Consider the following 25,399-nt stretch of genomic DNA (forward strand, 5'->3'; position numbering starts at 1 on the left):
TCCTTATAGAAAACAATGAATTTTAACGTGTATCACATACCATCAATAAAAACCGATTTCAGATGGGTTGTAAATCTAGACATGAAAGGTAAAACAGCAAAGCTTCTAGAATTAAAGAGGATCTAGAATTAATAGGAATTAAATTATCTTTATGGCTTAGAATAGGCAAGCACTTCTTAAATGGAAAATAAGCCAAGTATAAAGGGAGAGAATGGACAAGCTAGATGTCATAATAGAGCAGTGTTCCTCATTAAAGAAACACCCTTATGGGGGACACCTGGGTGGCTCGGCGGTTGAGTGTCTGCCTTCGGCCCAGGACGTGATCCCTGAGTCCCGGGATCGAGTCCCACATCTGGCTCCCTGCAGGGAGCCTGCTCCTCCCTCTGCCTGTGTCTCTGCCTCTCTCTCTCTGCGTCCCTCTCATGAATAAATAAAATCTTTAAAAAATAAATAAATTAAAAATGCCCTTATGGGAATGAGAAGGCAAGCCCAGAAGCTTGGACATTTTCACAGTAAATGCGACAATTGAGGCATGTGTCCAGACTACGTAAGAATGTCCTTGCGTTAAAGAGAAACGGCAACTAGATATAAGACTAGGTGACGCCATGGTGACGGGCACCCGAGAAGGACAGCAGACCGCGAGCATCACAGGGGCACTCCGCATTTGTCATCGGGGAACTAGAGTTTAAAGTGCGGCCAGATCCCACTATGACGCCAGCAGAACGGCTGCACTGAGAAATAGAGCACCAAGGGTCGGGGATGGGGAGGGTGTGCTCCAGGCTGCTCAGACCCTCCACACTGCTCATGGGAGCGAAAGTTGGTGTATCCGCCCCGGGAGAACAAGTTTGGCAGTTTCTACTAAAACCGCCCAAACGCATACTTTGTGTTGCAGCAGGTATTGTGTCACCTGTGCGTACCTCTATCTAGCCTAGGCAAACTGAATGCATGTCAGAAAAAAAAAAAAAATTAGTTCAAATGCTTACAGCAGTACCGGCCATAGTAATAATGGGCTTTGTGTGTAACACTGTCCACACAACCAACGTGTAGGTGCAAGTGATACGTTCACACAGTGCAATGCTCTACAGTATGTGCACGCATCATTGCTACGTGCAGTTAACATCCAGGATTCACTCAAGCATCACGCTGAATGAAAGGAACATAAAAGCATCTGCACCACTGCATGCACAAGACCCTCAAAAACACCCAAACGGGGATCCCTGGGTGGCGCAGCAGTTTAGCGCCTGCCTTTGGCCCAGGGCACGATCCTGGAGACCCGGGATGGAATCCCATGTTGGGATCCCGGTGCATGGAGCCTGCTTCTCCCTCTGCCTGTGTCTCTGCCTCTCTCTCTCTGTGACTATCATAAATAAATAAAAAATTAAAAAAAAAACACCCAAACGGACTGCTACCCTTTATGGAAATGAAAGCTGTTGAGGGTTTCTTATCTGTGCGTGGTATTACAGCTTGCTAAATTTCATTGAAGACTTACGTTAAAAAGCATGAAATGCCACCTAAGATAGCGGTTCATCATCGCTACAAATTAGGTTTCAGGACGTTCGGTTGTCCTACCGTGAAGATGGACCAAAGCCCAGAGCCTTTTTCAAGGCAGCCTTAAATTCTTTGTTCCTCAGGCAGTAGATCAAGGGGTTGATTATCGGGGTGAGGACAGTGTACACCGCAGAGATGAGCTTGTTGGAGCTCCGGGAATCGATGGCCTGGGGCCGGACGTACATGAAGATCATGGCCGTGTAGAAGATGGTGACCACGGTGAGGTGGGAGGCGCAGGTGGAGAAGGCCCTCCAGCGGCCCGTGGCCGAGGGGATGCGCAGGACGGCCAGGGTGATGTGCCCGTAAGACAGCACGGTGGCCACCAGGGGCGACACCAGGATGATGAAGGCCAGGATGAAGTCCACCAGCTCCGCGGTCGAGAAGTCGGTGCAGGCCAGCTTGAGGATGGGGGAAATGTCACAGAAGAAGTGGTTCAGGACGTTGGAGCCACAAAACGTGGCCCTGGAGATAAAGCACACCTTGATCACAGAGATGGAGAAGCCGCTGACGAAGGAGAAGGCCACCAGCCGGACGCAGAGCCCCGTGGTCATGATGACTTGGTAGCGCAAGGGGTGGCAGATGGCCACGTAGCGGTCGTAGGCCATGGAGGCCAGGAGCACGCATTCGGTGCACACCAGGGAGCTGAAGAAGTAGAGCTGGGTCATGCAGCCGGCAAAGGAGATGAGTTTCTGCTGCAGGAGGAGCCCCCCCAGCATCTTGGGGACGATGTCAGACACGTACCAGACCTCCAGGACAGACAGGGCGCCCAGGAAGTAGTACATGGGCCTGTGGAGGGGGGCGCTGCGGCGGACGGTGACGATGATGACGAGGTTCTCCACCAGGATGAAGAGGTAGGTGAGCAGGAAGACGAGGAAGAGCACGTACTGCAGCTGAGGGGCCGTGGGGAAGCCCAGCAGGACGAAGACGCTGACCTTGGTGGCGTTCCGTCCCCGCATCCTGTGAGCCGGGCGCCTGGGACTGCAAAACACCGTCGTCCGGGAGTGAGGGGCTGCGGGGGGTCGGGGGAGGGGGGAAACGGAGCTCACCCCAACTGGGTGTGGACCTAGTGGTGACACAATTGGGTCCACGTTCCTGAGCAGGAGGCCCTGGTGCTTGAGTTACGGGGCCGGAGCCGGGAGAGATGAGGGGCGGGGGAGGAGTGCGCGGGGCCTGAGGAACGGAGCCGTCTGCCTGGACGGGTGGCGACGGCCGGGCCTGTTCCCTTGGTCCCGCAGGGCGTGGGGTCCTGTGGACAAGCACACACCCGCCTTGGGGCCCTGGCCATCGCTGACATCCACTGCTGCCACCACCTCAGTCAGGACGGTCATGACGAAGCCTTGTTTAATTTTCCCCCTAAATTTTAGAGATGGTCAAGGCTGGTGATCCAACCCTGCTATGTCGCACCAGGGCATGGAACGGTCGCCACGGGAAGACAACCTGGTACAGCAAAGTGGGGTCGTGCCCACCTCTCTCTGGAGAAGCGAGCTGCTGCCAGTGACGGAGGGGCCCCGATTCTCTGGCCGACGTGCCCTGACCTCAACCCGTGCTGCACACTCACACGCACACCCACACACCACACACAAAACTCCATGCATGGACCATACACACTTGCACACACATGCACACACTGTACACAGGCACACATGTACACGCTGTACGCACAGGCATGCACACACCACAATACACAACTATGCGCATGCATGCACTGTACACACATGAGCACGCACCACTCTACACACACCACTGCCCACATGTGTGCACACACACCTGTATGCAATGCACGCACCACTATATACACACACAGCATTGCACACATGCCACCAAACACGTACATGCATGCACACAGCACAGCACACAACCGTGCACATGCACATGCATGCCACCATACACTCACCACCGTATACAGGCTTCGAGCACGTACACACCACTACATGCACAGGTGCACACACACACCCCTATACGTTTGTGGATATACACCCACCACTACATGCATACGCACATGCTCCTGGGGCGGCCGGCCCGTGGGAGGAACCACACCGGGAACACGAGGACGGGTGCCCAGGCAGCAGCCGTGCAGACAGAGGGGCAGGACGCCCGGGGAGGGGGAGGGCGCAGGACCAGGACTCAGAGCTCTGACCCTGGGTGATATTCACTTAGGGACCCTCCGGTGGGCACATGCAGAGCAGGGCCCCTGGGTGACCCCCAGAGGCCTCAGCATCTGCCACAGACCAGGAAGGTCCCTTCAAGTCCATGCAGTGGACACTGAGCAGGAGCAGACGGAATTCGGCAAGAAGTCGGGGCCACCAGACAACCAGAGCAAGTCCCAGCCAGCCTGGGTAGGGGACACGTGTCGGGAAAGCTCCCGGGAAGGGAGGGGCTGTGGTGCCCGGCCCCAGCGGGCCTGGGGTCATCGAGGCCACGTGGTGAGTGAAGGGCGCTATGTGCTCCGGCGGGGACGGGGTGCTCAGGTGGCTGGATGGGAGGAGGGCACCGGGCGGACCCCCCGGGAGGCCACGGGGGCTCCTCAAGGCAGCAGAGGAGGCTAGCCAGAGCTGTGGAGGAGCCAGCGGGAGCCGAGGCCGGGGGGGGGGGGGGGGGAGCGGAGCAGAACTCGGGGAGCCTGGGGGACGCTCCGACGTGCACAGGACAGCGACGTTGGCAGGAGCCTGTGTGTCCGGCCGCCGCAGCCGCCGTGAGCCCAGTGGGAAGCGCCAGGGAGCCGGCGCGTTTGTGCCAGACCCATCAGCTCCGTGGAAGCCCGAGTTTACTTACACATCCAGGCCCCTTGAAAGCGCGCTCCCCCTCCCCTGCTCTTGGACAACGGCTGTATTTTCTTTTTAAATAAACTTTCAGGGGATCCCTGGGTGGCGCAGCGGTTTGGCGCCTGCCTTTGGCCCAGGGCGCGATCCTGGAGACCCGGGATCAAATCCCACGTCGGGCTCCTGGTGCATGGAGCCTGCTTCTCCCTCTGCCTGTGTCTCTGCCTCTCTCTCTCTCTCTGTCTCTGTGACTATCATAAATAAATAAAAATTTAAAAATAAATAAATAAATAAATAAATAAATAAATAAATAAATAAATAAACAAACAAATTTCGGGGTAACTCGACATGAATAGACAATGGCGGAGACAGTTCCGCGGGTCCCCAGGCCTTCCCTCGGCTGCCGTGAGGCCACCTCCCCCACGAGGCGTCGTGCAGAGGGGACCCGCTCCGAGCCCCTGCCCCAGGGCGGGTGTGGGCAGATCTGTGGTCAGGGAGGCACAGGCGCGTGCACACACGCGAGCACACACGCACACGCCGCCACATCGCAGGGTAAGCGTCCTACTCTAACGTCACAGCGAAATGGGCCAGGCGTGGGCTTGGACACTGTTGCCTCCTACCTGCGGCCCCGGAAGCCTCACGGAGCGACGGAGGCGGCCCGCGGGGTAGGACCGGCTTCTCCGCGTGCCCAGCGACGCCCAGGCTGCCCGCGGCGCGACCCACACGCTCCGCAGAAGCAGGCTGCCGGGGGACCGCCTGTGGCCTTTTCTGCGGGAGCTCGGGGACTCCAGGGCCCAATTACCCCCGCCAAGCTGACGACGCGACTCTCTGCCAATTAGCGGGTCCTTGTGCCTCTGGGGCCAGTCTGGTCCCCCACCCCGGCTGACGGCCCCTGGGCAGGTCTGTGGAGCCCAGGCCCCGTGGCCCCCGTTTGGCTGGATGGGCACACACGTTGGTGGCGGGGTCCCTGACCTTGGAGCCGCGCCCCCAGGCCAGCCCGGGTCCTGCACCCAGCGACGGGCAGGTCACGGCTGCGCTGAGCTTTGGCTCACGGGAGGGCGGGGCGGTGCGGACAGCGGCTGCCGGTCAGAGCCAGAGCCTACCCCGCCTGAGCTGTCCCCGTCCCCCAGGTGGCCGCCCGCAGCCAGAGGGCCCAGGAGGACACGAGGCGGGTCCCGACGCCCCTGCACAGGACCTCCGCGGGGCCTCCCCTGTGCCTCACCACTGCCCCTCCCGTCCCTTCCCCTGGAATCCCACCCTGCCCCGCTCCTCCCACAGGCCTGCCCAGCCCCAGGCCCTGCCCCAGCCCCTGCCCCTGCTCCCTGCATCTGCCCCCTGCCCCCTGCACCTGCCACCTGCTCCTGCCCCTGCTTGCCAGATTCCTCCTGATGTGAACATGAAATACGTGAACCCTTAAACCAAACACCCCAAACCCCAACTGCCCTACCGTCCTGAGCCTCAGGGAAGCCCCACCGCTCCCCTGGCCTGAGTGCAATTCCTCGGCCCTGGGTCCTAATCTTGCCCATCTCATGGCATTTCCCGGAACCTCAGGCTTCCAGACGGTCTCCAAATCCCAGGGCCCAGGAAACACCTGCTGCCCTTCAGACGAGCTCCCCGTCCTCCGTCTCCTTGAGAAGCTGTTTTCCATCCGGCCCCTCCCCTGGAGTCATCCTCTCCATCCTAACCCCCCTTCCCCCATCTGCCGCCTGCCACAGCCTGGGCCACTCTCAGCACTGCCCCCACCTGCCCCTCAGGTGTCCCTCTGTGAGTGCAGGGCGCCAGCACCGGCCTCTCTGAGCTCCCCACGCTCCGAGCTGCCCCTGCCTCTGGCCTTGGTGACATAGACGCTGCCCAGCACGCCTGGGCCCCTGACCACCCTTCACCTTGAACAGGCCCCGGGGGGGCCTCTGCAGCCCCCCATGGGCTCGCCCTCTCCCCTCTGGCTGCCGAGCGGCCGTCGCCCCGGGTGGCCATGCCCGCCTCGCTGGGCTCCGGGGGCGAGTGTCCATCCTCTGTCCCTCCAGCATGGGCCTCGGGCCTGACACAGGAGGCCGGCCAGCAAGGACACAAAACCGGGACAGACCAGCAAAGAAGTGAGCGAAGACGGGGGCAAGAGTCCCAGGCAGCGCGGCGGGGCTGCTCCGAGTGCAGAAGCCCGTCCCGCCGCCTGTGAGAGACGCTCCAGGACTCGGTCTCAGCCCCCGCTCCCCTGAACTCCAGATTTTTTTTTATATAAATTTATTTTTTATTGGTGTTCAGTTTGCCAACCTATAGAATAACACCCAGTGCTCATCCCGTCCAGTGCCCTCCTCAGTGCCCATCACTCCGGGACTTTTTACAGGATTCCTGATAAGGACCAGTGAGGACAAAGGGCCTATGCGCATCTTTACACTCCAGGGCTCCAGGAGGGCTGGTGGCTGCAGACCCTGGGGGCGGAGGGCAAGGAGGCCGCGGGGCTGTCCCGTCTGCGCCCTGGGGTTGTCTGCTGGTCTCCACGGACCCCTCCATCCTCCTCATGTCCCCAGTCCTGCCCTGATGGTGTGGGTGCCTGCCCACGTGTTCTCTTACTTGGTCCCAGTCGTCCAACAGACTGGGGCTTTGGAAGCCTGGAGACGATCAGAGTCACCTGGAATGTCTGAAGGGTCTGGGCACACGCTGGGCACATCCTGAGGATCTGACCTGGGGCTCGGCGTGCCTGGCCCCACAGGACACTCACTCCGAGGGTGCCAGGTCCTGTTCGTGGCCCTGGGGCAGGGCTCCCTGGGGGATGAGGCTGGGGTCTCCAGAGGCTCCAGGTTGTTCCCTGACGACCACACTGAGAATGTCCTTTTTGTACCTCGGGGAACTAATTCAACAAATGTTTGTCAACTGCCCACCAGGCACCATGTAGAACTGTGAGGGTCCCCAGACATGGTCCCCGCCTGCCTGTATTACAGCTCAACCAAGATCGCGTCTTATTCTTTCAGCAGCTGATGGGTGAGGGGCTGACGCCCAGAAAAAGGAGAGATTGGTGGCTAGCTCAGGACTTTGCAGAAGAAATATTGTGTGTTTAAACACAAGTCTATAGGTTCTTACGATCCTGGATGGAGTTTGCTGTGGGGACGCTTGAGGCTCATCTCACCACATAGTCCAAGAGTCAACTTTTTTTTTTAAAGAATTTATTTATTCATGAGAGACACAGAGAGAGGGGCAGAGACACAGGCAGAGGGAGAAGCAGGCTCCCTGAGGAGAGCACGATGGGGGACTCGAACTCGACCCCAGGATCATGCTCTGAGCCGAAGGCAGATACATACTCAACCACTGAGCCACTCAGGTGCCCCTGAAACTGTGACTTTTTTTTTAAGATTTTATTTATTTATTTGAGAGATAGCACAAGCAGGGGGAGCTGCAGAGGGAGAAGCAGGCTCCTCCCTGAGCAGGACTCGATCCCAGGACCCCGGGTTCATGACCTGAGCCGAAAGCAGATGCTGAACCGCTGAGCCACCAAGGCATCCTCAAGAGTTAACTCTATAAAACATTGCAATTATTAGGACTTTAACACCTCAGATGACCTGGTATGATTTATTCTTTCCTGAAACGCGCAGGGCAATGTTAAGGATGAAAAAAATCACGAATTCCACTTTGCTCGGATAAAATGAAGAAACTAGTCATGTAAGTACACCAGCTCCTCTGGTACTGAGCTCCTTCCATCAGCTGAAGGAGACATAAGGAAGCGGGAGCAATCTTTGTCATGATGGAGGGAATTCCCATTATTCCAAACTAAATGGCCCCATCAGAGAAAATATATTTTTTCAGATTATGTTCCAGAATAGTAGAATGCCAAGGAGTGCCATCTATGTGGGAACTTGACCAAAGCCCAGAGCCTTTTTCAAGGCAGCCTTAAATTCTTTGTTCCTCAGGCAGTAGATCAAGGGGTTGATTATCGGGGTGAGGACAGTGTACACCGCAGAGATGAGCTTGTTGGAGCTCCGGGAATCGATGGCCTGGGGCCGGACGTACATGAAGATCATGGCCGTGTAGAAGATGGTGACCACGGTGAGGTGGGAGGCGCAGGTGGAGAAGGCCCTCCAGCGGCCCGTGGCCGAGGGGATGCGCAGGACGGCCAGGGTGATGTGCCCGTAAGACAGCACGGTGGCCACCAGGGGCGACACCAGGATGATGAAGGCCAGGATGAAGTCCACCAGCTCCGCGGTCGAGAAGTCGGTGCAGGCCAGCTTGAGGATGGGGGAAATGTCACAGAAGAAGTGGTTCAGGACGTTGGAGCCACAAAACGTGGCCCTGGAGATAAAGCACACCTTGATCACAGAGATGGAGAAGCCGCTGACGAAGGAGAAGGCCACCAGCCGGACGCAGAGCCCCGTGGTCATGATGACTTGGTAGCGCAAGGGGTGGCAGATGGCCACGTAGCGGTCGTAGGCCATGGAGGCCAGGAGCACGCATTCGGTGCACACCAGGGAGCTGAAGAAGTAGAGCTGGGTCATGCAGCCGGCAAAGGAGATGAGTTTCTGCTGCAGGAGGAGCCCCCCCAGCATCTTGGGGACGATGTCAGACACGTACCAGACCTCCAGGACAGACAGGGCGCCCAGGAAGTAGTACATGGGCCTGTGGAGGGGGGCGCTGCGGCGGACGGTGACGATGATGACGAGGTTCTCCACCAGGATGAAGAGGTAGGTGAGCAGGAAGACGAGGAAGAGCACGTACTGCAGCTGAGGGGCCGTGGGGAAGCCCAGCAGGACGAAGACGCTGACCTTGGTGGCGTTCCGTCCCCGCATCCTGTGAGCCGGGCGCCTGGGACTGCAAAACACCGTCGTCCGGGAGTGAGGGGCTGCGGGGGGTCGGGGGAGGGGGGAAACGGAGCTCACCCCAGCTGGGTGTGGACCTAGTGGTGACACACTTGGGTCCACGTTCCTGAGCAGGAGGCCCTGGTGCTTGAGTTACGGGGCCGGAGCCGGGAGAGATGAGGGGCGGGGGAGGAGTGCGCGGGGCCTGAGGAACGGAGCCGTCTGCCTGGACGGGTGGCGACGGCCGGGCCTGTTCCCTTGGTCCCGCAGGGCGTGGGGTCCTGTGGACAAGCACACACCCGCCTTGGGGCCCTGGCCATCGCTGACATCCACTGCTGCCACCACCTCAGTCAGGACGGTCATGACGAAGCCTTGTTTAATTTTCCCCCTAAATTTTAGAGATGGTCAAGGCTGGTGATCCAACCCTGCTATGTCGCACCAGGGCATGGAACGGTCGCCACGGGAAGACAACCTGGTACGGCAAAGTGGGGTCGTGCCCACCTCTCTCTGGAGAAGCGAGCTGCTGCCAGTGAGGGAGGGGCCCCGATTCTCTGGCCGACGTGCCCTGACCTCAACCCGTGCTGCACACTCACACGCACACCCACACACCACACACAAACTCCGTGCACGGACCATACACACTTGCACACACATGCACACACTGTACACAGGCACACGTGTACACGCTGTACGCACAGGCATGCACACACCACAACACAACTATGCGCATGCATGCACTGTACACACATGAGCACGCACCACTCTACACACACTACTGCCCACATGTGTGCACACACACCTGTATGCAATGCACGCACCACTATATACACACACAGCATTGCACACATGCCACCATACACGTACATGCACGCACACAGCACAGCACACAACCGTGCACGTGCACATGCATGCCACCATACACTCACCACCGTACACATGCTGCGAGCACGTACACACCACTACATGCACAGGTGCACACACACACCCCTATACGTTTGTGGACATACACCCACCACTACATGCATACGCACATGCTCCTGGGGCGGCCGGCCCGTGGGAGGAACCACACCGGGAACACGAGGACGGGTGCCCAGGCAGCAGCCGTGCAGACAGAGGGGCAGGACGCCCGGGGAGGGGGTGGGGGCAGGACCAGGACTCAGAGCTCTGACCCTGGGTGATATTCACTTAGGGACCCTCCGGTGGGCACATGCAGAGCAGGGCCCCTGGGTGACCCCCAGAGGCCTCAGCATCTGCCACAGACCAGGAAGGTCCCTTCAAGTCCATGCAGTGGACACTGAGCAGGAGCAGACGGAATTCGGCAAGAAGTCGGGGCCACCAGACAACCAGAGCAAGTCCCAGCCAGCCTGGGTAGGGGACACGTGTCGGGAAAGCTCCCGGGAAGGGAGGGGCTGTGGTGCCCGGCCCCAGCGGGCCTGGGGTCATCGAGGCCACCTGGTGAGTGAAGGGCGCTATGTGCTCCGGCGGGGACGGGGTGCTCAGGTGGCTGGATGGGAGGAGGGCACCGGGCGGACCCCCCGCGAGGCCACGGGGGCTCCTCAAGGCAGCAGAGGAGGCTAGCCAGAGCTGTGGAGGAGCCAGCGGGAGCCGAGGCCGGGGGGGGGGGGGGAGCGGAGCAGAACTCGGGGAGCCTGGGGGACGCTCCGACGTGCACAGGACAGCGACGTTGGCAGGAGCCTGTGTGTCCGGGCGCCGCAGCCGCCGTGAGCCCGCTGGGAAGCACCAGGGAGCCGGCGCGTTTGTGCCAGACCCATCAGCTCCGTGGAAGCCCGAGTTTACTTACACATCCAGGCCCCTTGAAAGCGCGCTCCCCCTCCCCTGCTCTTGGACAACGGATGTATTTTCTTTTTAAATAAACTTTCAGGGGATCCCTGGGTGGCGCAGCGGTTTGGCTCCTGCCTTTGGCCCAGGGCGTGATCCTGGAAACCCGGGATCAAATCCCACATCGGGCTCCCGGTGCATGGAGCCTGCTTCTCCCTCTGCCTGTGTCTCTGCCTCTCTCTCTCTCTCTGTCTCTGTGACTATCATAAATAAATAATATTTAAATATAAATAAATAAATAAATAAATAAATAAACTCATTTCGGGGTAACTCGACATGAATAGACAACGGCGGAGACAGTTCCGCGGGTCCCCAGGCCTTCCCTCGGCTGCCGTGAGGCCACCTCCCCCACGAGGTGTCCTGCAGAGGGGACCCGCTCCGAGCCCCTGCCCCAGGGCGGGTGTGGGCAGATCTGTGGTCGGGGAGGCACAGCGCGTGCACACACGCGAGCACACACGCACACGCCGCCGCATCGCAGGGTAAGCGTCCTACTCTAACGTCACAGCGAAATGGGCCAGGCGTGGGCTTGGACACTGTTGCCTCCTACCTGCGGCCCCGGAAGCCTCACGGAGCGACGGAGGCGGCCCGCGGGGTAGGACCGGCTTCTCCGCGTGCCCAGCGACGCCCAGGCTGCCCGCGGCGCGACCCACACGCTCCGCAGAAGCAGGCTGCCGGGGGACCGCCTGTGGCCTTTTCTGCGGGAGCTCGGGGACTCCAGGGCCCAATTACCCCCGCCAAGCTGACGACGCGACTCAATGCCAATTAGCGGGTCCTTGTGCCTCTGGGGCCAGTCTGGTCCCCCACCCCGGCTGAGGGCCCCTGGGCAGGTCTGTGGAGCCCAGGCCCCGTGGCCCCCGTTTGGCTGGATGGGCACACACGTTGGTGGCGGGGTCCCTGACCTTGGAGCCGCGCCCCCAGGCCAGCCCGGGTCCTGCACCCAGCGACGGGCAGGTCACAGCTGCGCTGAGCTTTGGCTCGCGGGAGGGCGGGTCGGTGCGGACAGCGGCTGCCGGTCAGAGCCAGAGCCAACCCCGCCCAAGCTGTCCCGTCCCCCAGGTGGCCGCCCGCAGCCAGAGGGCCCAGGAGGACACGAGGCGGGTCCCGACGCCCCTGCTCAGGACCTCCGCGGGGCCTCCCCTGTGCCTCACCACTGCCCCTCCCGTCCCTTCCCCTGGAATCCCACCCTGCCCCGCTCCTCCCACAGGCCTGCCCAGCCCCAGGCCCTGCCCCAGCCCCTGCCCCTGCTCCCTGCATCTGCCCCATGCCCCCTGCACCCGCCACCTGCCCCTGCCCCCTGCAGCTGCCCCTGCTTGCCAGATTCCTCCTGATGTGAACATGAAATTCGTGAACCCTTAAAGCAAACACCATAACCCCAACGGCCACTACCGTCCTGAGCCTCAAGGAAGCCCCACCGCTCCCCTGGCCTGAGTGCAATTCCTCAGCCCTGGGTCCTAATCTTGCCCATCTCATGGCATTTCCCGGAACCTCGGGCTTCCAGACGGTCTCCAGGTCCCAGGGCCCAGGAAACACCTGCTGCCCTTCAGACGAGCTCCCCGTCCTCCGTCTCCTTGAGAAGCTGTTTTCCATCCGGCCCCTCCCCTGGAATCTGGAATCGCCCTGGAGCCCCCTCAGCCCCGGGCCGATTGCTACCCACAGAAGGTTCTGCGAGGAGCTTCCCAGCGGGTCAGGCGGTGCTCCCCCCTCCCAGAGCTGCAGCCTCCGCCACGGCCTCCCCTCGCTGGCCGGGTCATCCTCTCCATCCTAAACCCCATCCCACATCTGCCGCCTGCCACAGCCTGGGTCACTCTCAGCGCTGCCCCCACCTGCCCCTCAGGTGTCCCTCTGTGAGCGCAGGGCGCCAGCACCGGCCTCTCTGAGCTCCCCATGCTCCGAGCTGCCCCTGCCTCTGGCCATGGTGACACGGACGCTGCCCAGCACGCCTGGGCCCCTGACCACCCTTCACCTTGAACAGGCCCCGGGGGGGCCTCTGCAGCCCCCCATGGGCTCGCCCTCTCCCCTCTGGCTGCCGAGCGGCCGTCGCCCCGGGTGGCCATGCCCGCCTCGCTGGGCTCCGGGGGCGAGTGTCCATCCTCTGTCCCTCCAGCACGGGCCTCGGGCCTGACGCAGGAGGCCGGCCAGCAAGGACACCAAACCGGGACAGACCAGCAAAGAAGTGAGCGAAGACGGGGGCAAGAGTCCCAGGCAGCGCGGCGGGGCTGCTCCGAGTGCAGAAGCCCGTCCCGCCGCCTGTGAGAGACGCTCGAGGACTCGGTCTCAGCCCCCGCTCCCCTGAACTCCAGATTTTTTTTAATATAAATTTATTTTTTATTGGTGTTCAGTTTGCCAACCTATAGAATAACACCCAGTGCTCATCCCGTCCAGTGCCCTCCTCAGTGCCCATCACTCCGGGACTTTTTACAGGATTCCTGATAAGGACCAGTGAGGACAAACGGCCTATGCGCATCTTTACACTCCAGGGCTCCAGGAGGGCTGGTGGCTGCAGACCCTGGGGGCGGAGGGCAAGGAGGCCGCGGGGCTGTCCCGTCTGCGCCCTGGGGTTGTCTGCTGGTCTCCACGGACCCCTCCATCCTCCTCATGTCCCCAGTCCTGCCCTGATGGTGTGGGTGCCTGCCCACGTGTTCTCTTACTTGGTCCCAGTCGTCCAACAGACTGGGGCTTTGGAAGCCTGGAGACGATCAGAGTCACCTGGAATGTCTGAAGGGTCTGGGCACACGCTGGGCACATCCTGAGGGTCTGACCTGGGGCTCGGCGTGCCCGGCCCCACAGGACACTCACTCCGAGGGTGCCAGGTCCTGTTCGTGGCCCTGGGGCAGGGCTCCCTGGGGGATGAGGCTGGGGTCTCCAGAGGCTCCAGGTTGTTCCCTGACGACCACACTGAGAATGTCCTTTTTGTACCTCGGGGAACTAATTCAACAAATGTTTGTCAACTGCCCACCAGGCACCATGTAGAACTGTGAGGGTCCCCAGACATGGTCCCCGCCTGCCTGTATTACAGCTCAACCAAGATCGCGTCTTATTCTTTCAGCAGCTGATGGGTGAGGGGCTGACGCCCAGAAAAAGGAGAGATTGGTGGCTAGCTCAGGACTTTGCAGAAGAAATATTGTGTGTTTAAACACAAGTCTATAGGTTCTTACGATCCTGGACGGAGTTTGCTGTGGGGACGCTTGAGGCTCATCTCACCACATAGTCCAAGGGTCAACTTTTTTTTTTTAAAGAATTTATTTATTCATGAGAGACACAGAGAGAGGGGCAGAGACACAGGCAGAGGGAGAAGCAGGCTCCCTGAGGAGAGCACGATGGGGGACTCGATCTCTACCCCAGGATCATGCTCTGAGCCGAAGGCAGATACATACTCAACCACTGAGCCACTCAGGTGACCCTGAAACTGTGACTTTTTTTTTAAAGATTTTATTTATTTATTTGAGAGATAGCACAAGCAGGGGGAGCAGCAGAGGGAGAAGCAGGCTCCTCCCTGAGCAGGACTCGATCCCAGGACCCCGGGTTCATGACCTGAGCCCAAAGCAGATGCTGAACTGCAGAGCCACCCAGGCATCTCTAAGAGTTAACTCTTTACTTTTTTAAAAGATTTTATTTATTTATTCATAGAGACACACAGAGAGAGGCGCAGAGGCACAGGCAGAGGGAGAAGCAGGCATCATACAGAGAGCACGTCACGGGACCCGATCCAGGGTGTCTAGGATCATGCCATGGGCTGCAGGCGGTGCTACCCGCTGAGCCACCCGGGCTGCCCAAGAGTTAACTCTATAAAACATTGCAATTATTAGGACTTTAACACCTCAGATGACCTGGTATGTTTGATTCTTTCCTGAAACGCGCAGGGCAATGGTAAGGATGAAAAAAATCACGAATTCCATTTTGCTCGGATAAAAATGAAGAAACTAGTCGTGTAAGTACACCAGCTCCTCTGGTACTGAGCTCCTTCCATGAGCTGAAGGAGACATAAGGAAGCGGGAGCAATCTTTGTCATGATGGAGGGAATTCCCATTATTCCAAACTAAATGGCCCCATCAGAGAAAATATATTTTTTCAGATTATGTTCCAGAAGAGTAGAATGCCAGGGCATGCCCTCTACGTGGGAACTTGACCAAAGCCCAGAGCCTTTTTCAAGGCAGCCTTAAATTCTTTGTTCCTCAGGCAGTAGATCAAGGGGTTGATTATCGGGGTGAGGACAGTGTACACCGCAGAGATGAGCTTGTTGGAGCTCCGGGAATCGATGGCCTGGGGCCGGACGTACATGAAGATCATGGCCGTGTAGAAGATGGTGACCACGGTGAGGTGGGAGGCGCAGGTGGAGAAGGCCCTCCAGCGGCCCGTGGCCGAGGGGATGCGCAGGACGGCCAGGGTGATGTGCCCGTAAGACAGCACGGTGGCCACCAGGGGCGACACCAGGATGATGAAGGCCAGGATGAAGTCCACCAGCTCCGCGGTCGAGAAGTCGGTGCAGGCCAGCTTGAGGATGGGGGAAATGTCACAGAAGAAGTGGTTCAGGACGTTGGAGCCACAGAACGTGGCCCTGGAGACAAAGAACACCTTGATCATAGAGATGGAGAAGCCGCTGACGAAGGAGAAGGCCACCAGCCGGACGCAGAGCCCCGTGGTCATGATGACTTGGTAGCGCAGGGGGTGGCAGATGGCCACGTAGCGGTCGTAGGCCATGGAGGCCAGGAGCACGCATTCGGTGCACACCAGGGAGCTGAAGAAGTAGAGCTGGGTCATGCAGCCGGCAAAGGAGATGAGTTTCTGCTGCAGGAGGAACCCCCCCAGCATCTTGGGGATGATGACGGACACGTACCAGACCTCCAGGACAGACAGGGCGCCCAGGAAGTAGTACATGGGCCTGTGGAGGGGGGCGCTGCGGCGGACGGTGACGATGATGACGAGGTTCTCCACCAGGATGAAGAGGTAGGTGAGCAGGAAGACGAGGAAGAGCACGTACTGCAGCCGAGGGGCCGTGGGGAAGCCCAGCAGGACGAAGACGCTGACCTTGGTGGCGTTCCGTCCCCGCATCCTGTGAGCCGGACGCCCGGGCCTGCAAAACACCGTCATCCTGGAGTGAGGGGCTGCGGGGGGTCGGGGGGGGGAGCGGAGCTCACCCCAGCTGGGTGTGGACCTAGTGGTGACACACTTGGGTCCACGTTCCTGAGCAGGAGGCCCTGGTGCTTGAGTTATGGGGCCGGAGCCGGGAGAGACGAGGGGCGGGGGAGGAGTGCGCGGGGCCTGAGGAACGGAGCCGTCTGCCTGGACGGGTGGCGACGGCCGGGCCTGCTCCCTTGGTCCCGCAGGGCGTGGGGTCCTGTTGACAAGCACACACCCGCCTTGGGGCCCTGGCCATTGCTGACATCCACTGCTGCCACCACCTCAGTCAGGACGGTCATGACGAAGCCTTGTTTAATTTTCCCCCTAATTTTAGAGATGGTCAAGGCTGGTGATCCAACCCTGCTATGTCGCACCAGGGCATGGAACGGTCGCCACGGGAGGACAACCTGGTACAGCAAAGTGGGGTCGTGCCCACCTCTCTCTGGAGAAGCGAGCTGCTGCCAGTGACGGAGGGGCCCCGATTCTCTGGTCGACGTGCCCTGACCTCAACCCGTGCTGCACACTCACACGCACACCCACACACCACACACAAAACTCCATGCACGGACCATACACACATGCACACACATGCACACACTGTACACAGGCACACGTGTACACGCTGTATGCACAGGCATGCACACACCACAATACACAACTATGCGCATGCATGCACTGTACACACATGGGCACGCACCACTCTACACACACCACTGCCCACATGTGTGCACACACACCTGTATGCAATGCACACACCACTATATACACACACAGCATTGCACACATGCCACCATACACGTACATACACACACACAGCACAGCACACAACCGTGCACGTGCACATGCATGCCACCATACACTCACCACCGTATACAGGCTTCGAGCACGTACACACCACTACATGCACAGGTGCACACACACACCCCTATACGTTTGTGGACATACACCCACCACTACATGCATACGCACATGCTCCTGGGGCGGCCGGCCCGTGGGAGGAACCACACCGGGAACACGAGGACGGGTGCCCAGGCAGCAGCCGTGCAGACAGAGGGGCAGGACGCCCGGGGAGGGGGTGGGGGCAGGACCAGGACTCAGAGCTCTGACCCTGGGTGATATTCACTTAGGGACCCTCCGGTGGGCACATGCAGAGCAGGGCCCCTGGGTGACCCCCAGAGGCCTCAGCATCTGCCACAGACCAGGAAGTTCCCTTCAAGTCCATGCAGAGGACACTGAGCAGGAGCAGACGGAATTCGGCAAGAAGTCGGGGCCACCAGACAACCAGAGCAAGTCCCAGCCAGCCTGGGTAGGGGACACGTGTCGGGAAAGCTCCCGGGAAGGGAGGGGCTGTGGTGCCCGGCCCCAGCGGGCCTGGGGTCATCGAGGCCACGTGGTGAGTGAAGGGCGCTATGTGCTCCGGCGGGGACGGGGTGCTCAGGTGGCTGGATGGGAGGAGGGTACCGGGCGGACCCCCCGGGAGGCCACGGGGGCTCCTCAAGGCAGCAGAGGAGGCTAGCCAGAGCTGTGGAGGAGCCAGCGGGAGCCGAGGCCGGGGCGGGGGGGGGGAGCGGAGCAGAACTCGGGGAGCCTGGGGGACGCTCCGACGTGCACAGGACAGCGACGTTGGCAGGAGCCTGTGTGTCCGGGCGCCGCAGCCGCCGTGAGCCCGCTGGGAAGCACCAGGGAGCCGGCGCGTTTGTGCCAGACCCATCAGCTCCGTGGAAGCCCGAGTTTACTTACACATCCAGGCCCCTTGAAAGCGCGCTCCCCCTCCCCTGCTCTTGGACAACGGATGTATTTTCTTTTTAAATAAACTTTCAGGGGATCCCTGGGTGGCGCAGCGGTTTGGCTCCTGCCTTTGGCCCAGGGCGTGATCCTGGAAACCCGGGATCAAATCCCACATCGGGCTCCCGGTGCATGGAGCCTGCTTCTCCCTCTGCCTGTGTCTCTGCCTCTCTCTCTCTCTCTGTCTCTGTGACTATCATAAATAAATAATATTTAAATATAAATAAATAAATAAATAAATAAATAAATAAATAAATAAATAAACTCATTTCGGGGTAACTCGACATGAATAGACAACGGCGGAGACAGTTCCGCGGGTCCCCAGGCCTTCCCTCGGCTGCCGTGAGGCCACCTCCCCCACGAGGTGTCCTGCAGAGGGGACCCGCTCCGAGCCCCTGCCCCAGGGCGGGTGTGGGCAGATCTGTGGTCGGGGAGGCACAGGCGCGTGCACACACGCGAGCACACACGCACACGCCGCCACATCGCAGGGTAAGCGTCCTACTCTAACGTCACAGCGAAATGGGCCAGGCGTGGGCTTGGACACTGTTGCCTCCTACCTGCGGCCCCGGAAGCCTCACGGAGCGACGGAGGCGGCCCGCGGGGTAGGACCGGCTTCTCCGCGTGCCCAGCGACGCCCAGGCTGCCCGCGGCGCGACCCACACGCTCCGCAGAAGCAGGCTGCCGGGGGACCGCCTGTGGCCTTTTCTGCGGGAGCTCGGGGACTCCAGGGCCCAATTACCCCCGCCAAGCTGACGACGCGACTCTCTGCCAATTAGCGGGTCCTTGTGCCTCTGGGGCCAGTCTGGTCCCCCACCCCGGCTGACGGCCCCTGGGCAGGTCTGTGGAGCCCAGGCCCCGTGGCCCCCGTTTGGCTGGATGGGCACACACGTTGGTGGCGGGGTCCCTGACCTTGGAGCCGCGCCCCCAGGCCAGCCCGGGTCCTGCACCCAGCGACGGGCAGGTCACGGCTGCGCTGAGCTTTGGCTCGCGGGAGGGCGGGTCGGTGCGGACAGCGGCTGCCGGTCAGAGCCAGAGCCAACCCCGCCCAAGCTGTCCCCGTCCCCCAGGTGGCCGCCCGCAGCCAGAGGGGCCAGGAGGACTCGAGGCGGGTCCCGACGCCCCTGCTCAGGACCTCCGCGGGGCCTCCCCTGTGCCTCACCACTGCCCCTCCCGTCCCTTCCCCTGGAATCCCACCCTGCCCCGCTCCTCCCACAGGCCTGCCCAGCCCCAGGCCCTGCCCCAGCCCCTGCCCCTGCTCCCTGCATCTGCCCCCTGCCCCCTGCACCTGCCACCTGCCCCTGCCCCTGCTTGCCAGATTCCTCCTGATGTGAACATGAAATACGTGAACCCTTAAACCAAACACCCCAAACCCCAACTGCCACTACCGTCCTGAGCCTCAGGGAAGCCCCACCGCTCCCCTGGCCTGAGTGCAATTCCTCGGCCCTGGGCCCTAATCTTGCCCATCTCATGGCATTTCCCGGAACCTCGGGCTTCCAGACGGTCTCCAGGTCCCAGGGCCCAGGAAACACCCGCTGCCCTTCAGACGAGCTCCCCGTCCTCCGTCTCCTTGAGAAGCTGTTTTCCATCCGGCCCCTCCCCTGGAATCTGGAAGCGCCCTGGAGCCCCCTCAGCCCCGGGCCGATTGCTACCCACAGAAGGTTCTGCGAGGAGCTTCCCAGCGGGGCAGGCGGTGCTCCCCCCTCCCAGGAGCTGCAGCCTCCGCCACGGCCTCCCCTTGCTGGCCGGGTCATCCTCTCCATCCTAACCCCCCATCCCCCATCTGCCGCCTGCCACAGCCTGGGCCACTCTCAGCGCTGCCCCCACCTGCCCCTCAGGTGTCCCTCTGTGAGCGCAGGGCGCCAGCACCGGCCTCTCTGAGCTCCCCACGCTCCGAGCTGCCCCTGCCTCTGGCCTTGGTGACACGGACGCTGCCCAGCACGCCTGGGCCCCTGACCACCCTTCACCTTGAACAGGCCCCGGGGGGGCCTCTGCAGCCCCCCATGGGCTCGCCCTCTCCCCTCTGGCTGCCGAGCGGCCGTCGCCCCGGGTGGCCATGCCCGCCTCGCTGGGCTCCGGGGGCGAGTGTCCATCCTCTGTCCCTCCAGCACGGACCTCGGGCCTGACGCAGGAGGCCGGCCAGCAAGGACACCAAACCGGGACAGACCAGCAAAGAAGTGAGCGAAGACGGGGGCAAGAGTCCCAGGCAGCGCGGCGGGGCTGCTCCGAGTGCAGAAGCCCGTCCCGCCGCCTGTGAGAGACGCTCCAGGACTCGGTCTCAGCCCCCGCTCCCCTGAACTCCAGATTTTTTTTTATATAAATTTATTTTTTATTGGTGTTCAGTTTGCCAACCTATAGAATAACACCCAGTGCTCATCCCGTCCAGTGCCCTCCTCAGCGCCCATCACTCCGGGACTTTTTACAGGATTCCTGATAAGGACCAGTGAGGACAAAGGGCCTATGCGCATCTTTACACTCCAGGGCTCCAGGAGGGCTGGTGGCTGCAGACCCTGGGGGCGGAGGGCAAGGAGGCCGCGGGGCTGTCCCGTCTGCGCCCTGGGGTTGTCTGCTGGTCTCCACGGACCCCTCCATCCTCCTCATGTCCCCAGTCCTGCCCTGATGGTGTGGGTGCCTGCCCACGTGTTCTCTTACTTGGTCCCAGTCGTCCAACAGACTGGGGCTTTGGAAGCCTGGAGACGATCAGAGTCACCTGGAATGTCTGAAGGGTCTGGGCACACGCTGGGCACATCCTGAGGATCTGACCTGGGGCTCGGCGTGCCCGGCCCCACAGGACACTCACTCCGAGGGTGCCAGGTCCTGTTCGTGGCCCTGGGGCAGGGCTCCCTGGGGGATGAGGCTGGGGTCTCCAGAGGCTCCAGGTTGTTCCCTGACGACCACACTGAGAATGTCCTTTTTGTACCTCGGGGAACTAATTCAACAAAGGTTTGTCAACTGCCCACCAGGCACCATGTAGAACTGCGAGGGTCCCCAGACATGGTCCCCGCCTGCCTGTATTACAGCTCAACCAAGATCGCGTCTTATTCTTTCAGCAGCTGATGGGTGAGGGGCTGACGCCCAGAAAAAGGAGAGATTGGTGGCTAGCTCAGGACTTTGCAGAAGAAATATTGTGTGTTTAAACAAAAGTCTATAGGTTCTTACGATCCTGGATGGAGTTTGCTGTGGGGACGCTTGAGGCTCATCTCACCACATAGTCCAAGAGTCAACTTTTTTTTTTTAAAGAATTTATTTATTCATGAGAGACACAGAGAGAGGGGCAGAGACACAGGCAGAGGGAGAAGCAGGCTCCCTGAGGAGAGCACGATGGGGGACTCGAACTCGACCCCAGGATCATGCTCTGAGCCGAAGGCAGATACATACTCAACCACTGAGCCACTCAGGTGACCCTGAAACTGTGACTTTTTTTTTAAAGATTTTATTTATTTATTTGAGAGATAGCACAAGCAGGGGGAGCAGCAGAAGGAGAAGCAGGCTCCTCCCTGAGCAGGACTCGATCCCAGGACCCCGGGTTCATGACCTGAGCCCAAAGCAGATGCTGAACTGCAGAGCCACCCAGGCATCTCTAAGAGTTAACTCTTTACTTTTTTAAAAGATTTTATTTATTTATTCATAGAGACACACAGAGAGAGGCGCAGAGGCACAGGCAGAGGGAGAAGCAGGCATCATACAGAGAGCACGTCACGGGACCCGATCCAGGGTGTCTAGGATCATGCCATGGGCTGCAGGCGGTGCTACCCGCTGAGCCACCCGGGCTGCCCAAGAGTTAACTCTATAAAACATTGCAATTATTAGGACTTTAACACCTCAGATGACCTGGTATGTTTGATTCTTTCCTGAAACGCGCAGGGCAATGGTAAGGATGAAAAAAATCACGAATTCCATTTTGCTCGGATAAAAATGAAGAAACTAGTCGTGTAAGTACACCAGCTCCTCTGGTACTGAGCTCCTTCCATGAGCTGAAGGAGACATAAGGAAGCGGGAGCAATCTTTGTCATGATGGAGGGAATTCCCATTATTCCAAACTAAATGGCCCCATCAGAGAAAATATATTTTTTCAGATTATGTTCCAGAAGAGTAGAATGCCAGGCATGCCCTCTACGTGGGAACTTGACCAAAGCCCAGAGCCTTTTTCAAGGCAGCCTTAAATTCTTTGTTCCTCAGGCAGTAGATCAAGGGGTTGATTATCGGGGTGAGGACAGTGTACACCGCAGAGATGAGCTTGTTGGAGCTCCGGGAATCGATGGCCTGGGGCCGGACGTACATGAAGATCATGGCCGTGTAGAAGATGGTGACCACGGTGAGGTGGGAGGCGCAGGTGGAGAAGGCCCTCCAGCGGCCCGTGGCCGAGGGGATGCGCAGGACGGCCAGGGTGATGTGCCCGTAAGACAGCACGGTGGCCACCAGGGGCGACACCAGGATGATGAAGGCCAGGATGAAGTCCACCAGCTCCGCGGTCGAGAAGTCGGTGCAGGCCAGCTTGAGGATGGGGGAAATGTCACAGAAGAAGTGGTTCAGGACGTTGGAGCCACAGAACGTGGCCCTGGAGACAAAGAACACCTTGATCATAGAGATGGAGAAGCCACTGACGAAGGAGAAGGCCACCAGCTGGACGCAGAGCCCCGTGGTCATGATGACTTGGTAGCGCAGGGGGTGGCAGATGGCCACGTAGCGGTCGTAGGCCATGGAGGCCAGGAGCACGCATTCGGTGCACACCAGGGAGCTGAAGAAGTAGAGCTGGGTCATGCAGCCGGCAAAGGAGATGAGTTTCTGCTGCAGGAGGAGCCCCCCCAGCATCTTGGGGACGATGTCAGACACGTACCAGACCTCCAGGACAGACAGGGCGCCCAGGAAGTAGTACATGGGCCTGTGGAGGGGGGCGCTGCGGCGGACGGTGACGATGATGACGAGGTTCTCCACCAGGATGAAGAGGTAGGTGAGCAGGAAGACGAGGAAGAGCACGTACTGCAGCCGAGGGGCCGTGGGGAAGCCCAGCAGGACGAAGACGCTGACCTTGGTGGCGTTCCGTCCCCGCATCCTGTGAGCCGGGCGCCCGGGCCTGCAAAACACCGTCATCCTGGAGTGAGGGGCTGCGGGGGGTCGGGGGGGGGAGCGGAGCTCACCCCAGCTGGGTGTGGACCTAGTGGTGACACACTTGGGTCCACGTTCCTGAGCAGGAGGCCCTGGTGCTTGAGTTATGGGGCCGGAGCCGGGAGAGACGAGGGGCGGGGGAGGAGTGCGCGGGGCCTGAGGAACGGAGCCGTCTGCCTGGACGGGTGGCGACGGCCGGGCCTGCTCCCTTGGTCCCGCAGGGCGTGGGGTCCTGTTGACAAGCACACACCCGCCTTGGGGCCCTGGCCATTGCTGACATCCACTGCTGCCACCACCTCAGTCAGGACGGTCATGACGAAGCCTTGTTTAATTTTCCCCCTAATTTTAGAGATGGTCAAGGCTGGTGATCCAACCCTGCTATGTCGCACCAGGGCATGGAACGGTCGCCACGGGAGGACAACCTGGTACAGCAAAGTGGGGTCGTGCCCACCTCTCTCTGGAGAAGCGAGCTGCTGCCAGTGACGGAGGGGCCCCGATTCTCTGGTCGACGTGCCCTGACCTCAACCCGTGCTGCACACTCACACGCACACCCACACACCACACACAAAACTCCATGCACGGACCATACACACATGCACACACATGCACACACTGTACACAGGCACACGTGTACACGCTGTACGCACAGGCATGCACACACCACAATACACAACTATGCGCATGCATGCACTGTACACACATGGGCACGCACCACTCTACACACACCACTGCCCACATGTGTGCACACACACCTGTATGCAATGCACACACCACTATATACACACACAGCATTGCACACATGCCACCATACACGTACATACACACACACAGCACAGCACACAACCGTGCACGTGCACATGCATGCCACCATACACTCACCACCGTATACAGGCTTCGAGCACGTACACACCACTACATGCACAGGTGCACACACACACCCCTATACGTTTGTGGACATACACCCACCACTACATGCATACGCACATGCTCCTGGGGCGGCCGGCCCGTGGGAGGAACCACACCGGGAACACGAGGACGGGTGCCCAGGCAGCAGCCGTGCAGACAGAGGGGCAGGACGCCCGGGGAGGGGGTGGGGGCAGGACCAGGACTCAGAGCTCTGACCCTGGGTGATATTCACTTAGGGACCCTCCGGTGGGCACATGCAGAGCAGGGCCCCTGGGTGACCCCCAGAGGCCTCAGCATCTGCCACAGACCAGGAAGTTCCCTTCAAGTCCATGCAGAGGACACTGAGCAGGAGCAGACGGAATTCGGCAAGAAGTCGGGGCCACCAGACAACCAGAGCAAGTCCCAGCCAGCCTGGGTAGGGGACACGTGTCGGGAAAGCTCCCGGGAAGGGAGGGGCTGTGGTGCCCGGCCCCAGCGGGCCTGGGGTCATCGAGGCCACGTGGTGAGTGAAGGGCGCTATGTGCTCCGGCGGGGACGGGGTGCTCAGGTGGCTGGATGGGAGGAGGGTACCGGGCGGACCCCCCGGGAGGCCACGGGGGCTCCTCAAGGCAGCAGAGGAGGCTAGCCAGAGCTGTGGAGGAGCCAGCGGGAGCCGAGGCCGGGGCGGGGGGGGGGAGCGGAGCAGAACTCGGGGAGCCTGGGGGACGCTCCGACGTGCACAGGACAGCGACGTTGGCAGGAGCCTGTGTGTCCGGGCGCCGCAGCCGCCGTGAGCCCGCTGGGAAGCACCAGGGAGCCGGCGCGTTTGTGCCAGACCCATCAGCTCCGTGGAAGCCCGAGTTTACTTACACATCCAGGCCCCTTGAAAGCGCGCTCCCCCTCCCCTGCTCTTGGACAACGGATGTATTTTCTTTTTAAATAAACTTTCAGGGGATCCCTGGGTGGCGCAGCGGTTTGGCTCCTGCCTTTGGCCCAGGGCGTGATCCTGGAAACCCGGGATCAAATCCCACATCGGGCTCCCGGTGCATGGAGCCTGCTTCTCCCTCTGCCTGTGTCTCTGCCTCTCTCTCTCTCTCTGTCTCTGTGACTATCATAAATAAATAATATTTAAATATAAATAAATAAATAAATAAATAAATAAATAAATAAATAAATAAACTCATTTCGGGGTAACTCGACATGAATAGACAACGGCGGAGACAGTTCCGCGGGTCCCCAGGCCTTCCCTCGGCTGCCGTGAGGCCACCTCCCCCACGAGGTGTCCTGCAGAGGGGACCCGCTCCGAGCCCCTGCCCCAGGGCGGGTGTGGGCAGATCTGTGGTCGGGGAGGCACAGGCGCGTGCACACACGCGAGCACACACGCACACGCCGCCACATCGCAGGGTAAGCGTCCTACTCTAACGTCACAGCGAAATGGGCCAGGCGTGGGCTTGGACACTGTTGCCTCCTACCTGCGGCCCCGGAAGCCTCACGGAGCGACGGAGGCGGCCCGCGGGGTAGGACCGGCTTCTCCGCGTGCCCAGCGACGCCCAGGCTGCCCGCGGCGCGACCCACACGCTC

The 25,399-nt window shown here is 60.2% G+C and overlaps 4 protein-coding genes across 4 annotated transcripts; all 4 read right to left on the reverse strand.

The window, feature by feature from the left end:
- Window positions 1-1,565: 1,565 nt before the first annotated feature.
- On the reverse strand, window positions 1,566-2,504 carry LOC140616538 (olfactory receptor 6B2-like). Its single transcript, XM_072797169.1, has one exon. It carries the CDS (start codon window positions 2,502-2,504, stop codon window positions 1,566-1,568), a length of 939 nt encoding a protein of 312 aa, XP_072653270.1.
- Window positions 2,505-8,140: 5,636 nt separating this feature from the next.
- Window positions 8,141-9,079, reverse strand: LOC140616382 (olfactory receptor 6B2-like). The gene has a single exon (XM_072797108.1). It carries the CDS (start codon window positions 9,077-9,079, stop codon window positions 8,141-8,143), a length of 939 nt encoding a protein of 312 aa, XP_072653209.1.
- A 5,958-nt stretch (window positions 9,080-15,037) lies between these two features.
- On the reverse strand, window positions 15,038-15,976 carry LOC140616383 (olfactory receptor 6B2-like). Its single transcript, XM_072797109.1, has one exon. The coding sequence runs from the start codon at window positions 15,974-15,976 to the stop codon at window positions 15,038-15,040; it is 939 nt and encodes a 312-aa protein (XP_072653210.1).
- A 5,964-nt stretch (window positions 15,977-21,940) lies between these two features.
- On the reverse strand, window positions 21,941-22,879 carry LOC140616384 (olfactory receptor 6B2-like). Its single transcript, XM_072797110.1, has one exon. It carries the CDS (start codon window positions 22,877-22,879, stop codon window positions 21,941-21,943), a length of 939 nt encoding a protein of 312 aa, XP_072653211.1.
- Window positions 22,880-25,399: the final 2,520 nt, after the last annotated feature.

The sequence above is a fragment of the Canis lupus genome, chromosome 24 (assembly GCF_048164855.1).
Source record: "Canis lupus baileyi chromosome 24, mCanLup2.hap1, whole genome shotgun sequence".
Taxonomy (NCBI): Eukaryota; Metazoa; Chordata; class Mammalia; order Carnivora; family Canidae; genus Canis; species Canis lupus.